This window comes from Ursus americanus, chromosome 4 (genome assembly GCF_024610735.1).
Source record: "Ursus americanus isolate L20-20 chromosome 4, mUrsAme1.1.p, whole genome shotgun sequence".
Taxonomy (NCBI): domain Eukaryota; kingdom Metazoa; phylum Chordata; class Mammalia; order Carnivora; family Ursidae; genus Ursus; species Ursus americanus.
In genome coordinates, this window is record NC_142130.1 from 88,603,122 (window position 1) to 88,619,789 (window position 16,668).

The 16,668-nt window shown below is 46.9% G+C and overlaps 1 protein-coding gene across 5 annotated transcripts in view; it reads left to right on the top strand.

Annotated features, from left to right (window-relative positions):
- The window catches only part of ITSN1 (intersectin 1), a 214,813-nt gene that overhangs the window by 144,293 nt on the left and 53,852 nt on the right, over window positions 1-16,668 (top strand). For 4 of the 5 annotated variants that reach the window (XM_045785563.2, XM_045785564.2, XM_045785565.2 and 1 more), the window contains 7 exons: window positions 961-1,166; window positions 1,940-2,022; window positions 5,895-6,061; window positions 9,245-9,290; window positions 11,537-11,658; window positions 14,196-14,313; window positions 15,949-16,140. In XM_045785563.2, coding sequence (XP_045641519.1) covers window positions 961-1,166; window positions 1,940-2,022; window positions 5,895-6,061; window positions 9,245-9,290; window positions 11,537-11,658; window positions 14,196-14,313; window positions 15,949-16,140 — 934 coding nt within the window. The remainder of the gene's footprint in view (window positions 1-960; window positions 1,167-1,939; window positions 2,023-5,894; window positions 6,062-9,244; window positions 9,291-11,536; window positions 11,659-14,195; window positions 14,314-15,948; window positions 16,141-16,668) is intronic. The other variant, XM_087861773.1, reaches the window with a different exon arrangement.

Here is a 16,668-nt window from a genome sequence, read left to right on the forward strand (position 1 = left end):
CTCCTACTACACCCCTCCATGAAACTAGGCTCCACGCACCCCCGGACTGTGCTCCTCTTCCTGGACCCTTTGCCTGTGCCGTGCCCTCGGCCTGGAGTCCTCTTCTTCGGAAGCCCTAGCTCTCACAGTCCTCCTCGCCCTTCAAGGCCCGACTCCAGTGCTGCCTCCTCTGCGAAATTGTCCCTGTTGCCCTCGGGCAGAATTCATTCCTCTTTTCTGTCTGTTCCCACAGTGACTAGTTGGAGCCTGTTTGTAGTAGACTTCATTCTTCCAGGTGGTACAGGTCATTGTGTGTACCTCTTTCTTCCCCATCAGTTGTGAAATCTTTGCTGAGAATATTGTACTGTCCCTTTTTATGGGGCTTTATGGTTAATAAAGTCTTTTAACCTAAATTATTTTGAGGAGGCAGAGGGGACGTTCCGTTCCTCTCTGTAACCCCACGTTGCCGTTGCATACAGATGTTTGCAGTGGATCACAATGGATTTACACCTCGTGTCTCTAAAAAGGAGCTAAAACAAGCAGAGTCCAACGCAGGGCATATTTTCCTGTGTCCACCTAAACTCAGACATCCGTTCATTATCCTCTGAGATGCCATAAGATTTCTGCTCCAGTATTAATCTTCCACCAAATGTCCAAATCCGTTTGGAAATGGGGGAGGGGTGCCACAAAATAAATACGACCTTCTGGTTTGTTTAAAGGGGGTGTTTGAGATGGCCAGACAATGGCCTTGTGAATAGGCTGGTAGGTTTTTGCCTCTCCTTTTGTAAAGAAGCGATTACTAAGGGACGGATCCAGCACCCATGGTGCACCGAGGCAGAGCTCTTTGTGGCTGTGTGTGTGTGTGTGTGTGTGTGCCCGTGTGCATTTGCTGCAATGGAGCGGTCGTGCCGGCGCTGATGTCACCTGGGTTCGTAACGGATCACGGAGTAACGAGAGGTCCTTTATGTGTTTCCACACAAGGGCGAGAAGGTGGAGGGACTACAAGCCCAAGCCCTGTATCCTTGGAGAGCCAAAAAAGACAACCACTTAAATTTTAACAAAAATGATGTCATCACCGTCCTGGAACAGCAAGACATGTGGTGGTTTGGAGAAGTTCAAGGTCAGAAGGGTTGGTTCCCCAAGTCTTACGTGAAACTCATTTCAGGGCCCATAAGGAAATCTACAAGGTATTTTTGTGTTTATCTGCTTCTATTAGATGAAAACAATGTTAGGCATTAACATATATTGCTTGCATTGGTTAAGAGTCACAGATGGGACTGCAGGATAATTTTGTCTTCCCGCTCCTCTAACTGCAAAACTTAGGGTACGTGCCAGCAGAAGGCAGCCTCTGACAAATAAGTGGTCATTTTTTTCCCTTCACTTGTGGAAGGCTGCATATCTTGTTTTTCAGTGACTTGTTGTAAGGGGGAATTCTACTCTGAGACCTGGAACGTTCTTGTGGATCTGTTGGAGAGGATTCCTCTCTTCATGTCTAGTACCCAGTACTATGCCAAATACAGAGGAAGACTTAGAGGCCCCAAGCATTTGGGGAAATAATGGGAAGAACACATTCTCTCTTTTGTTAGGAACCTTAGAGCATGGACCCTTGAACCTAAAGGTTATAGTTCAATTATTGCAATCATGTAGGTGCTTGTAACAAATTATGGGCTTCAAGAGAGAAAAATAGCGGATGAGCATCTATCCTTCATGCTTGGAAATAGACCAGTACGTAGGCCACGTACCCAGCATCGCAGGTGCTGAGAGACAACGCAAGCTCAGAATCCTGCCTCTGTTGCACGTTCCGTGTTTTAACTTAGCCAAGTGCACCTGTTTCTGCTGTGGATGCTTCAGAGTTTTAAACATTAAGCAGCTTAAAAAAAAAAAAAGGAAAGTCAATGTCATTTGTATTCATTTCTTTGAAGATAAAAATTAAAGTACTTTCTCTTCCCACCTCTTCCAGCATGGACTCTGGTTCGTCAGAAAGTCCCGCTAGTCTGAAGAGAGTCGCTTCGCCTGCAGCCAAGCCGGCCATTTCGGGAGAAGGTGAGAGAACCTGAGTCAAATGATGTTCTTCCGGAGGGTGGAGGGGATCACGTCACATAAACAGTAAATGTTTGAGATGAGATGGGATTTCACTTTAAACTAAACTATGCTGATGGACGCTCGGTGTGCTCCGCTCTGAGGTAAAATGAACGGTCCCATCCTCACAGAAGCAGACTACTTCACGGAGACTTTCAAAACAGGATCACGTACATTGATCCTAAACACTGAATCTTGTCACGAGAGTTGGTCATAAGCCCTTTGGCTTTTGAAACAGGCACGTCAGCGTCGCCAGGGATCCAGTTTTGAGAGCATCTCTGTGGCTGAATTGTGGTCGTTGCTTCCCCTATTAGTAGGGCCGGTTCTCCCCTGACCCGTACATCAGTGTTTTGTTAAAACTGTAACGACAGCAGTCGAGTAAAGCTGTCCCGGTGATCTCTGCCGTCTCTGCCACCTCAAAGCTCAGTTTTTCAGTTCCTGGTAAATAACCACACCAGATGGTTTAGGCCTCAAGAGGTCATTTGGAGTGTTTATGACACAAATAATGAATTGCTTTATTTCCTGGTCTTTACTTCGTCACATAATTCTGAGGATTACTTATGCCGATACATGGTGTGGGGTTTAGAATGAACGAAACCCACACAATTCCAGGCTCTAGTGGTAAAAATCTCCGTCTTCTCTGCCTTCAGCCTAGCCATTCTCATCTGATTGACGAGAGCACCCGAAGCTGACGGGCTTTCCACCAGAAGTCTGGTCCGTGCTCCTAGCTAACAGAGGTCTACCCAGTTATGTGCTAATTTTTCGTGGGTTCCTCAAGTAAATTCTGTGAAGATAGCGTGTTTGATTTAGTTTGTTTGTCATCATGAGAGTGTTGAATTCCTCAGCATGCCTTGTGAAAGACAGAAGTATGAAAACCGTTGTTTCAGTGGAGACAGCAAGGATTAAGGTTCAGTGGTCTTTCAGACTCACGGTAACACAATTACTTCTCCAAAAGGAATTTGAGAAGCAAAAATTTTTGTAGTTGATAGGTACAGCTATAAAAACCTCATCACTGCCAAACAAATCCAGCATTTTATTGGATGCCGTTTTTGCTGTTCCCACCAAAACGATCATTAGCGGAGTTCTGTTTATACACTCTTATCAGTCATCTGAATGAGTGTTTTATCCACTGTTAGCAGAACGAGGCAAAAAACTCTAAAAAAAACACAGCATGGGTGGTCAATTTTGTATAAAGCAAATTTTACGATTCTGCCCAAATTCAGTGTATTATGTCCAGTTAAGTCTCCTCGGAGGGCCGAAGTTTATACCCTGGCTCTCACCTAGTAGCCACGTACTCTTGATCATGCCTTCACTTCCTCATCTGTAAAGTGGGCATACAGACCATCCCTTCAGGTAGGAAGTTAGTACAAAGGATTATCAGAGAGTCTGTGTCAAGCGTTTAAGAGAAAGGTCAGTGAGCGTCTGCTTTCCCCTTCGTTTCGTTTCCTAGCACGGGGAGCATTCTCATCGAGGAGCAGTGCTGATGAATGCTGATTTGTTTTGAAACATGTCCCTTGAGGCCTCACTACAGAGGTCACAGGTGAACCACACGCATGTTTAAAGTTGGGTAACAGAGAGAGATTCTAATCCCCCCTGACATTTATTACATCCATTGTCAGATGATTTAGGAATATTAGGAAACACTAGGACAGAGATCGCTGGCCTTCCGGAGTGGCGTGGGAGAGCTTGGCAGCTGACGTTCAGAGAAAAGCTGTCTACATACTTTCATGAGCCCCTTATTCATACTGCATTAAAGGCGGTCACATTTAAAGTAAACCATACGCCAGATTAAATAGATTTGTCTTAGAATGCCAGCCTGGGAATGGCCAGTGCCCGGTGGTAAATGTCTCGGAGGCGGGTCTGAGTGCCACCGCGGGTCCCTCGTCCCATGTCCTGGTTCGCACTCAGTCCCCACTGAGTCCAGCAGCCTCGAAGATGCCTGTATGCATAGCAGGGCAAGCAAAGCCACAGTCTTTTCCAGTCTCCTTGGTATCTTACAGTGCAGCCGTAGGTTCAGCCAGAGTTCACGCTTCTGAAGTTTCTTAACCATTTTGAAAGTTATTTCAACATTTGGATCCATTTTTGAGAAACTGACTTTTCAGTGCAGGAATCACTGGGAAAAGTCTCGATCTGCCAAGGATCCTGTCTTAATTGGCCGAACTCGAGCTAAGGGGCAAGTAACAGAGCAACACCGAAAGGGAAGGGTCAGAGTACGGAGAAATCAGGAAAAGGAATATATTAATGAAAAAAGAATGTCCTTAGCAAAACCGCCAGATTGATTTCCGTGTGTGGGAAATCATTTTTCCAGTTTGAACCGTGGAGGTGTGCGCCAGCCGTGCTGGAAGACTCGAGACAGAGGGGCTTCTGTTCTCGCTCGTCGGATGACCTTGTGTCTGCCGTGGGGTCCGCTCTCCCCAGCAGTTGCTCCTGGCACCAGCCTGCCGGCTGGCACTGCTGAAGCTGCCTCAAGCCTTGGAGGGCTCTCCCAGGAGGTGGAGCTGCCCACATTAGCACACGCATTAGGGGGCTTTGTGGGGTTTTTTGTGTTTGTTTTAGCTTTCATTAGTACCCCCTGCAGAGGCTCTTAAAATGAGCCAAAAGGATTCCTCCATACTAAATCTGCCTGTTAATTAACATTAGGCTCTGAATTTAAGGGTTCCATCTGAAGTTTTAGCCAGAAACAAGCATCATCCATCATAAAAATGAACTTTCTGGGTAGGTACATGGTGATTTTTTTTTTAATTATTTTTTAAAAATACCCAAAGGTCTAGGATAAAATGGAGAAAAGGTGGAAACAAGAAACCTAGGTTCTTCTTGCTGTAAATCTTTTATCCTGAACGTAGTATAGTGTCTAGAATTTTGTGTCTAGTGATCTTTCAGAGAGTGTGATTTGGTTTCTGAGCCTAAGTAAAATCGACCCTTTGTAATTAAAAAGAAAATCTTCCCCTGGAACGCACACCCTTCCCATGCAAGGTGTAAGGAACCTTAGTTCTCATCCTTTAAGACGTGAATAATAAAATGTAAGAAATTGAGATCTCTTTTCAACTTGTTCAGAAAGGTTTGCTTATTTTCTGGGATCGAGTAGACATTACTTTTATTATCAGTCCACGCTTCCTGTTTGTATACCTGAATGGCAGGTAGATGCCCGTTTTTTGTTTTTTGTTTTTTTTTAAGATTTATTTATTTATTTATTTGGCAGAGACAGCAAGAGAGAAGATGCCCATTTTTAACTAAATAGCGTGTATCTTTTATTTTGTGTTTTAACAGCTTCTGACCATCTGTGTATATGGCACAAAAGGGCATGAGTTTTCACTCGGGCACTTGAATAATGAACAGTGTCTAATTTACATAAAGGTTATACCTCTAAAACTTTCCCAAAATTGTGACTTGGTGCCCTTAAAATGGAAATACAGATATGTGATGTAGGTACAAGACCCTGTGTGTCAGTGCCTCTGAATCAGTGCTCAGCATGACTGCTTGGTAAATGTTAGTTAAAAGTAAATGTAAAAGCCATTTTCACTTAAAAGGAAATCATGACATTAAATTATAGCTCACTCCTGGCACTCAGTGTTGGTAGACCCGCAGTTGGCCTTTTTTGTTCCCATGGCTGGGTCTTCACAGGAATTGTCCCCCTGTCTGCAGTTACTGAACGTTTATGTGCAGTTGGGGAATTTGGAGCCCAGGGTGTCCTACAATTCGGTTTTATCTGTGACAAGCCTTTCTCTTGAATGGATCTTATCCTAACTTCCTTTTTCATAAACTTGCGTTTGCAAAGCTGTCTGGGATTTCTGTAAACAATCAAGCTCTCTCCGTATCTCAATATTTCTCCCCACCAGAATTTATTGCCATGTACACTTACGAGAGTTCTGAGCAAGGCGATTTAACCTTTCAGCAAGGGGATGTGATTTTGGTTACCAAGAAAGATGGTGACTGGTGGACAGGAACAGTGGGCGACAAGTCCGGAGTCTTCCCTTCTAACTATGTGAGGCTTAAAGACTCAGAGGTAAACCCACATTAACTGTTTCCTCTCCCTTTCTGTGTGGTGATTCTCTTTGCGGGGAGTCACAGTATTTGATGGTGGAACGCTTTGGTGGGTTTGGCTAAGTTCTGGGAACTTGACAGCAAATACAGAGTGACCTGTAATTGTTTGAACTTGTCATTTGATGCCGTAGGGTAAGCCTTGGCTTCCCACAAGCAGAAGAACTCCCTGGGGCTGGAGTGGAGGCTGGTCTGCGTCACCTGGGTTAATGTTCAGTATTCATCTCTGTCCCTGCATGTGACTGACTTAGAATTTGGAGTGAATGTGCTTGATGAGTTCTTCAGGGTCACTGATCTGGGATACCCACAGAAAGGCCCACAGCAGTATTTCGCCCATGTAAACAAAAGAATTTTGGTGATACGGGACCCAGAACATTGGGTAGTAGAGAGTTTCTAAAACTTACATTTTTGCCTACACATTAAGAAGACTTAAGATTTAAGAGATCGATTAACACTTTGGGCCAGGCCTTAGTATCTCAGGCCCATTGATCAGGGCCTGAATTTATTCTAAATGCTGTTATGCTTATAAATCAGAAATGGGGCCCTAAAAATCCAGTTGGTCCAAGTGGTCTTGAGGTGGTGTGAGCTTAATGAAACAGTGGGGTGTCCCCACCCCCAGAGTATTGGGAGCCTGTCCCATAGTGGCTAATTTCCAGTTAGTGGAGAATTTCAGGGTAAATCAGTGTAGTCATTTAACAGACCCATTGCACATAAATAAACCAACAAGAATTGGCTTTCTTTTTTTTTTTTTTTCTTTTTTCTTTTCTTTTCTGTTTCTTTGAAACACTGGCTTTCTCAGGTGTAAGCCAGGGGGACAGAGCTCCCTCTCTCATTGGACCTTGGGCTGGGTCCCAGGCCCCAGTACCTGCAGCATGGGGACCTGGAGCCTGGCCCCACGCTGCAGTGCTTCCCCTTCCCTTCTCACCTTCCCTGCAGTCCCCAGGAGCAGTTTTTCTTTTGCTTGGGTTTTGTTTTTTTAGGGAGTGTCATTGTAGCTGTTTTGGTTTTTTGGGGTTGTTTTGTTTTGTTTTGTTTTCCCTTGCTGTGGTCTTGAGAGCAGCCCAGGGAAGGTTTTGCATGAGTCTGCTTATTACCCTTAGAGAATTTGGCAGAAGCCTGGTAGAAAGTGCTTCTCTCCGGTAGGACAGCCAGCGAATTGTCCTCTGCAGACGCAGAGAGGGGAGAATTGGGCTTTTCTCCAGGAATCCAGTCGGATCCAGTAAGAATCCTACAGATGATATTTCAGGAGCACAGGGGAAAAACGAAAACTAAACTCAATTTTTACTACTAGGCATGAAGACAAAACCCATTACTTACATTGTATTTTGATAAATTATAGTTTTCTATTAAACCCATCTGAAATCAGTACGTTAAAAAAAAAACCTGACACTTTTAAAGGTAAGCCGAGTTATACGGTGCTTTTCAACCATGGTCTTAAAATACAAGCCACAGAAGAATCAACAGTGCTAAAGATTTTGGACAAACATTTAGCTACAGTATTTCACAATGATGAAAAAATCTCAAAAGTCAGCTCTTTCATTCTCCTTGGATAAAGAGTTCAGTGTATAAGGAAAACTTCCTGCTAAAACCAGACTCAGCCTCCGATAGCAGAATTGCCCCTCTGGGTATGGGAGAGGTTGTCCTGTCCTGGCTTCCCTTCTCTGTAGGAGAAGTTCCGTGGCACAGACCCTGCGGCAGCCTTTGCGCCGCGTTCCTGAGGGGTGCCAGGACAGAACCTGGCCCTCTGAGTATGTCTTAGTTTATGTGCTGGCTCTGGTGTTAAAAAAGGAGCACACTGGGGCACCTGGCTGGCTCAGTCGGTAGAGCATGTGACTCTTGATCTCGGGGTCGTGAGTTCAAGCCCCACGTTGGGCATAGAGCCTGCTTAAAAAGAAAGCGGGAACACACTAAAGCTATGTGGACTCTATCATGGGGTGTGGTGCCAAATGCCCTGTTCCTTTTATGAACTATAGGGAGTGTGTTCTCCGTCCATACTGGGAAAGTTAACTGGTCATTTGGAATCTCGTTTCATCAGCTTTCCTTTATTTTGATATGTAGCCTAAAAATAGCAAGGGAGTTGGGTATTATATATTTTGTTAATACAGAAATCGTAATCAGAGTAAAAGCTGTAACTCGAACTTTCCCTGGGCAATGCTTATTAAATTTCCATAACCAAAATAAAGGGACTGTGATAAGTTAGATAAATGACATGTTCTTATTCTTACAGTAACTGTCATTTACGTTATTAAGCGTTTTGTTTTGTCTTGATTGGAATACTTAATTTACTGCCAGACAGGGACTCAATAATGAAAATCAGTTCAGAAAAGTAAAGACAGATTACAGTCTGGCCCCTGTCCTGCCCCAAGCCCCTATTGTCCTGTTTGGCTGGTTTAAAATTCCATGAGTATCCATAAAGGAATTCAACCCCAGAGCACTTTTGGAGAGGTTAATAGTTGCCAAAAAAAAAAAAAAAATACCCACCACAACTATGGTCTGCTTCTGTGGATTGTGCATCCGGCATGAGTAGAGGAATTTCAGTGTTTTAACAGTGTAAGATTTGGGCGGAAAGGATACACAGGAGAGTGGCTGCCTCTGGATAAAGAGGTGAACAGGATGGGGGGAGGCATGTTTGAATTGCCACTCTGCTATTTCTGTTATTTAAAAAAAAAAGAAGAAGAAGAAAGCGCTAAAGCAAATGTAGCAAAATATTAATATTTTATGTAGTAAATCTGGGTGTTGGGCTCATGGAGTTTTTATATGTGAAATATTTAATAGCCTTGTGAACATACGCAGGAGCTCAGTGTTCAGGACCTAGACCAAGAGTGTCCCTCGCCTGGCACCCCCTATTGGGGTTGACCCAGGGACAGGCTGCACCTGAGCCCTCTGGGATGCTACAGGGCCACATCCTTTGCTCACTTTTCTCTAAAGAAGAGGATAAAGCTGTGTGTTTAAAGTACTTATTTTGCCCCACGTTTTCCTGACCCCCATGTGATGGCAGCAGATACAGTGCTGCTGTGTTTCCCCAGAACGAGCAGGGGACCCCGGGGGCTCGGGCGGGCTCGTGTCGTCATTTCATCATTGATCATGTTTTAAGTTGCATGACCAAAACTCTGCAGTGTGCAAATGAGACCTTTTGCTCTGTTTTAAGGGCTCTGGAACTGCTGGGAAAACAGGGAGTTTAGGAAAAAAACCTGGTAAGTTACAAACCCTGATGCTTATTTTTCACTGTTTTGAATTTAATTGACAGTTGCTCCCAATCTTTGTTCATGAGGGCCGGACGCCTAAAAGGAAGACAACAGAATCTTTCTTAAGAGGGGTTGGAGTTTGTCCTTTTCTTGGAATCCATTAATAGTGTGTACATGGTTATGAACTCTAGCTGTTGCTTCACACATGGGGAGTGAGGACATCGCTAGACAGAATGTTCTCGTGGGTTGCGAAGAAGTAAGTCAGGCAAGGTGGTGGCAAGTTATAACGCATGGAGCTCTAAGATTGGGGTGTAGCCGCGGCATCCTTATCCTCATGGGAGGTCCAGGAAGCTCATTTCCTTTCCTGACAGCACAGTTCAGTCCCAGGACAGAAATAGTGGCGGGGCTTCAAAGAGCGACAAAGTAGAGTTTCCATTAAATTAGAAGCCACGGGGTGGTTTTCCTCAGGTACCCAGTGAAGGTACGAAATTACAGTCCTCCCTCTGAATTCAGTGCTGTAGTTGATTGAAACAAAATCACATGTTCTACAAATAGTACCATGAACGCAAGGGGAAAGACGCAGATGTGAAATAATATGGTTTATATGGCACGTCCCCCTCCTCTAGGTCATTTGAGCATTTTTGCTGTCATGTCTGTAGGAGACAGTAGATGGGGGCGTCCCCAGCAGGCTTGCAGAAGGGGCTGGTGTTTCTGGGTCTGGTGCTCAGCTCCAGGTGGGCTTACCTGACAAGGAAAAGCGGGTTCTTGGGTTGTTGTAGGATTTTAGTCAGACTCCAGACCGCTGGAACCCCTGGGTCCCATCTCTGTTTTAACTGTGAGTGTTTTACATTTTGAATTGTCGTTCCAAAGGGTCCAGATGGGCTTAACTTTGTACTGAAACCAGCAAGCTGCTCAGGGACACAAAAGACAGAAAAGAATGCTGGGGGCAGATTGCTGGCTGTGCGTGCCAGGTCCTTTGAGGAGCGGGGAAATCTGAGGCCAAATAGGACACTCATTTGGACTCTCTCCAGACGAAAAACTCTTGGAATCTAGAGCTAGTCCTTGGCGCGTGAGGGAAGAATTCTTACCCCCAGCACAGATTTCCCAGGGAGGGCTCCCAGTAGGGCCAAGGTGTATGTAAGCTGGCCTCTTTCTTGCTTCCCCTGACCTCCCCAAAGCCTCTGGCAGGGTCGGGCCTGCCCCCCGACAGCCTGGCGCGCCTAGTGTGGTGGCCCGCGGCTGATGGCAGAACAGGGTCAGAGGGGGTTGCTAATGTGCTTTGCAGGAGGAAGTACAGGGGGCCTTTTTACCTCTTTTCTTTCTTGCTTTCTGTCCCTCATTCCTTCTTTCTTTCAAGATCTGTTATGCTGAGGAGAGAGTGTGGAGGACTGGAACAGTTCGTTCCGTATTGCTTCTAGAAGTTCTGAAAGCAGTCACCGCGGATATGCCAGAATTCAGAGAAGGATTTTGTTTTTTCGTACTCGACCTCCTGTGCCAGTAGAAATGTACTTTTCAGAGCCTAGTCTGTGGTACTGATGGAATTCTTCCTATGAGATTTTTAACATTTAGGGAAAGTACAGAACTGTTTACGTTTTTTGTTCCCCCTATACTGTACTGTTTTTGCATAAAATTCTCTTCTTAACTCCCAATCCTTTTTTTTTAACTTGAAATGAAAGTAAATGTGCATTTACGTGATTCCCACCTGATAGTCAAGGATCCCCCTCAAAATGTGAGCCACAGAAAAAATGGTCACGTGGGTGGGCCTGAGAGTCTAAAGCCACATCTAAATCAGCTAGCGCCACGTGCCCGAAAGTTTCTGGAGAAGATAGAATTCCTCTTTCTACTTACTTGGCAGGTGGGAAAGGTCCCCTCGAGTTCCTTTATTCACTTACCCACCCCTGCGTGTGTGGGCAGCAGGGCGTTGGCAGCGGTTGGGGGAGGGGCTGGGACAGAAGGTGTGGGAATTGGGGGCAAGAATGGGGTTCATGGAGGGAAGTTTGGTGAATAAGTTCTGAGAGATGATGAGGAAGTCCTAGAGCAGAACCAGAAGATCCCCCGAGCCCTTGACTGCCGCATCCGGATGGTAGGTCGTGGAACAGGGGCCACTGAGTGGGCCGTCTTCACTTAGTAGAAGACCAGCCCAGGGCAGTGGCTTTGATGACCTTCATCGGTGAACCCGGGAGGTGGCTGCGTCTTGCTCGAATTTCTTCTCCTGACCGTAACACTGCGCCTCGATGTTTGATCTTGTTTTCCAGAAATCGCGCAGGTTATCGCCTGCTACACTGCTACCGGTCCCGAGCAGCTTACCCTGGCCCCTGGTCAGCTGATTTTGATCCGAAAAAAGAACCCAGGCGGTTGGTGGGAAGGAGAGCTGCAAGTTAGTGTCTTTTCTGTTTGTTTAAAATTTTCTGTCCCTGTTGGAACATGTGAAATCTCAAAGGGCTATGATTTCATTGCGAAGGACAACATAACCCCGCACCACCTAGTCCTGTGCTTGGAGAGCGAGCGATGCCACATCATCTGAATCTGTGTGTTTGTTCCCTAAGCTTCGGACAGCCAGTAGCAGAATTGTGAGAGCTAAGGATTCTCAAAAGATGAATCAAATTTGCTTGACTCCTGCCTTGAGAGTGAGTGTTGGGAGAGGGAGAAGTCATGATGGGGGACGCCTGCAGTGTCCTCACGTGTCATGGCATTATAGAAGCAGAGCGTGCCGTTGTTAATTATACGGTGTGGTACGAAAGCCACGTCTGTGCATCACAACATGCTTAGTTCTCGTGTGTGTGTGTGTGTGTGTGTGTGTGTGTGTGTGTGTCTCCGTCCATGTCCTCAGTTCACCATTTTGTCGAGGCAAACCTTGGTCAAGGAGGGAAGATGGATACTGTAGTGAGCTGAAGAGTAAGTACCTCTCTGTGCACGTGGGGCAGCTAGTTAAAAAATAAAGAGCCAGCAGGGCGTGAGGCCAGCCAGTGGACTACAGAAATGTGTCTTGGCTAGAATGGACAGCACAGTCTAGAGTGTGGGCGGAGATTGAACTTGTCTTGGGCAGCTTGCTGGCGGGGCTGACCAGATTCACCTTCCTGGCTCAAGCATCTGACCTCCGGGGTCCTGGGACCCACTTCCTGTTGGTCCTCCTGTGCTGGCGTCGTCCCCTGGGGCTGCCCACAGATGCCCCTCTTCCCTTCTCAGCCCCGAGCTTGCTAGTCTTACCAGCCATCGCTGACCTCTCCGCTCCAGCCTCATTTCATTCCGTGATTTGCTCTCGCTTGAAAACAAGCCCTCCCCCAGACTCTAGAGCCTCACTGGAAGTAACATGCCTCCCCAGTGGTTGTCTCCCACCGCCCCCCCCCTCCCAAGCTACACCACCAGAACTGGCCACATCCCACTTCTTCCAGAAGTGACATCTTCTTCCCCTGAGCCATGGTGGTCCCGATGCCCACACCACTCTTGGTGTCTAATATTGATGTTGATATCACTAGCTTTTCACACACATTTGTTACGTCTGCATGCAGTTTATCAACTTTTTGAAGGCGGTAACCATATTTTTTTTTGTCCTCACCCTCCTAGCACCTTGCTCAAAAGAGAGTTTTGAACAGTTCTCACAATCCACAGGAAAATGGGTGTATTGCCAGGTGCGGGCAGGCTTCCGGTGCCTTAACCAGAGGCTCTCTCATTGTGGATACGCAAACGAAGAAATTGTCAGTGAGCTCTGTGTTCTGCCCTTGTGAAGTCATCGCAAACCATATGGTGGCCTACTAGATAGAGGAGCACGTGGGGACTCGCCAATGAGAGGCTGCAGTCGTGGGCGGATTCACTGTAAAAATAAAAGCTTTAGTCATTGAGCCAAGGGCATGAAGTCTGTCAGACCACAAGGAAAGGGAACCTTGATCCATGTTCTAAAAGTAACCCAGATGGCTCCTTCTCCGTAATTTGGCAGGTGGGGGGGCAGAGTTAAGGTAGAGGAAGTCTTCTTTTCTTTTAGTTTTATTTTCTTATTTTGGGGATATGTAATATACTCCCAGGGTTTAAAATTCAAAAGTGAGCCAAGGGGGATGAGAACGGTCTCCCTCCCACCACTGTCCTCGAAGGCAACTGTTCTGACCGGAGTCTTGCTTCTAGAGCTGCTGTGTGTGTGTGTGTGTGGGTGTGTGTGTGTGTGTGTGAGTTCTCTGTTCCCGTTGACATAGTTAGGTGCTCATAGCGCTTCCCATGATTCCCAGTTGGACTCGTCCACCTCAGAGAATCGCAGGTCTCAGCCCAGCCCCTTTGAAAACAATGTCAGGTTTAGACCCCCCGTGTTGCGTATGTACTGCGTGCGTGTTATCTCGTGTTTTCCATAAGAAGAGTGCAGGCGCGAGTGTGAATATTGGCTTCCACTAACTGGCTTGTAACCCAGAACCGTCACTGGACTTTTCTGGGCCTCACTTTATCTGGGAAACGGGAGTAGCCCTAGTATTCTCCCTCTGCAATTGTGCACGTAAAGACACGTGGGATGCGGGGTGCAGGGCCTGACTCGTCAGAAGCACCCAGGACGCGTCACCTGCTATTATTAATAGGATTTGATTACCATTGTCATCACTGTTACGCTCAAATCCATATGTAATGTTGGCATTCGCCGTCATCTCCATGTCACCTGGAAGTCACACATGAGAGCTGGTGCCACTCGAGTGGGTGCTCTGTGCTAGATATATCATGTTACACCGAACTGGGACCCACACAGTCCAGCCCGTGCAAACACATCCCAGGCTTGGCTGGATTGTTTTCAGTGTGTAATATAGGAGCTCAGAGGTTCTGCTGTTCGTACCAGATGGTTCTCAGTTTTACGTACACCCGTGTAAGTGCTGTGTTGCAAAGCAGCCTGTCTCCTGAATGATCATGAACCCTCTAAGCATTTTGATGTCATTATTGTCTTACCAGGCACGTGGGAAGAAGCGCCAGATAGGCTGGTTCCCCGCTAATTACGTAAAACTTTTAAGCCCTGGGACGAGCAAAATCACTCCAACGGAGCCGCCTAAGCCGACGGCATTCCCAGCAGGTAGGCAGCGTACGAACTCTCCTTGGAAATGGCCCACGGGTCCCCGTAGTGTTTCCACTCGGCTTTCTCATGGAGTGTCTTAGAGTGGTTCTCATGTCTGCTGTAAACACTTCTTGTACTTGCCGGGGACCGATCCCCAGCTGATGTGATATGGGATATGTTTTTCAAAAGGACCAAGTATCTAAGCAGCTTTGCTGTTCTGGGTACAACAGAGCCCTTGTTGGAACTGTCTTCCTAAAGGAGTCATGAATGCTATGGCATTAAAGCCAGATTTTTCTCTTGATTTCCTTCCAGCTATTTAAATTGGGATTTGGGCTAGGGGGTGAGGGGACAAAAAGGGACTCCTAAAAATAAATGTCCGGGGTCTAAATAGGTCAGGAGATGGAGCTGGAGGCCACGGGGGTCTGTTGGTTGTAATGTGCGCTCACTGAAGACTAAAATAACTCCCTGTGACATTTCCTGCGAACAGAGGGGGCTTCGCTGAATGGGCAGGATGTTGCCCACGCTCTCCTAAAGGACTCGAAAGAACAGAGGGCGCTGCGCCTGAGCCGGTTGGCTATTTTCTGACTGAGGAGACCAAATTAGATGCTTGGGTAATATTCGAGATGGGCGAGGTTAGGGGAGCAGGAATCTGCCCTCAGGGCTTCAAGCCACCGGTTCTTGGGTGGCATTTGTGGAAAATGTGGAATTTTCGTTCATGTCTGTGCTATACATCCCCAGTGAAATACGATTAAAACTTGGCAGTCTTTGCAAGAAATGAAGGGATTGGCAAAGCGGGACTGTTCCCAGCCCCAGCTGGGCCTCTGCCTGCACTGCGGCCTGCTGTGGGCGGAGGGGGTGGTGCCAGCCGGACCTCCTTGCCCTCGGGGGGGCCTGGCGGGAGCCCCTTCATCAGGTTGGTTGAAACCCACAGAAATAATTTGCCAGAGTGATTCAGGATTTCAGTGAAAAGCCTAACCCCATAGATAGCTTAGTTGAGGAAGATTAATGAGAGGCCCAGCCTGCCTGTGCGGACTTATCTAAAGTGTGCCAAGGCCGGGAAACGAAAGCAGTTTAACCTCCCACAGGTTTGAGGGAAAGTGAGAAGAGGAAAATTCGTTCGTGAGCAGGGCGATTTCTTCCTTTGAGACCAAATTGTGAGCCACAAAGATAACAGCAGAAGAAAATACTGATTTTACTTTTCAGTAAGATTTGGATTTGGGTGGGGGTCAATCAGCTGATTAATTGCCTCCCACTTTTTAAAAAGTGGGGCGGGGAGGGGAGAAGGAAGGAAGCGGAACCGTGTGGCTGCGTCCCCAGGATACACTGCTGTCCTGTGCAGTCAGCATTCCAGGGGCGCGGCCCTCCGCTCACACAGAAGCGATTCGAGAGCATTCAGCCGTCATTGTAGATTTTCTGCTGACGCGCACACATCAGAAAGAGGAAGGGATCACACCAGCTACAGACCTAGTGTGAAATCCTGCTGTCGCCTTGGTTTTTATGCCCTCGCCCTCGCTTTGCAAAAGCCCATCAGAGCCAACCCACTTAATGGTGTCCCATCCCGAGAAAGCGACCCTAGCGCGCAGCAGTGTGTAAGGAGCCCGGGCCGCCCATTGTGTGCGCCCCGCGGCCCTCACCCGGCCCTGTCTCCCTCAGTGTGCCAAGTGATCGGCGTGTACGACTACAGCGCCCAGAACGACGACGAACTGGCCTTCAGCAAGGGCCAGATCATCAACGTCCTCAACAAGGATGACCCCGACTGGTGGAGAGGAGAAGTCAATGGCCAGGTGGGGCTCTTCCCCTCCAACTATGTGAAGCTGACCGCGGACACGGACCCAAGCCAGCAATGTAAGTGCCCTGGCGGCAGCGCTGCCTCCCCCTCTGGTTTCTCACGGTCACACGTGCGGCAGTGCTCTGATTCTGCTGAGCCATGTTTGCAGGGCAGGAAGCCAGACCATTGCCGCATTCACGACAGTCTCTTTGAAGACCTTCTGTAATGCAAGACTTGATCTTGTGGGGTTGTTTTTTGTTTTTTTGGTTTTTGTTTTGTTTCTTTTTTTTTTCATTCCTTCTGTAGCATGCCCCCTCCCTCCCCTCCCCACTTTTTCCTTTTTTTTTTTCTTTTAATCATTTTGGCACCATGCTGTTTACATGCCTGACTCATTTTCCTAGCTTGAATTTTGCTCATTGTTTTGTTTTGCTTATGTGTTGTTTTCCTCCTTTTTCTAGGAATCATATGTTGTCCATCCCCCCCTCAGGCTTGAAAGTCCTCAAAGAGACCCACTATCCCATATCACTGCCCAGAGGGATGATGGGAGATGCAGCCTTGATCATGTGACTTCCAGCATGATCACCTACTGCCTTCTGAGTAGAAGA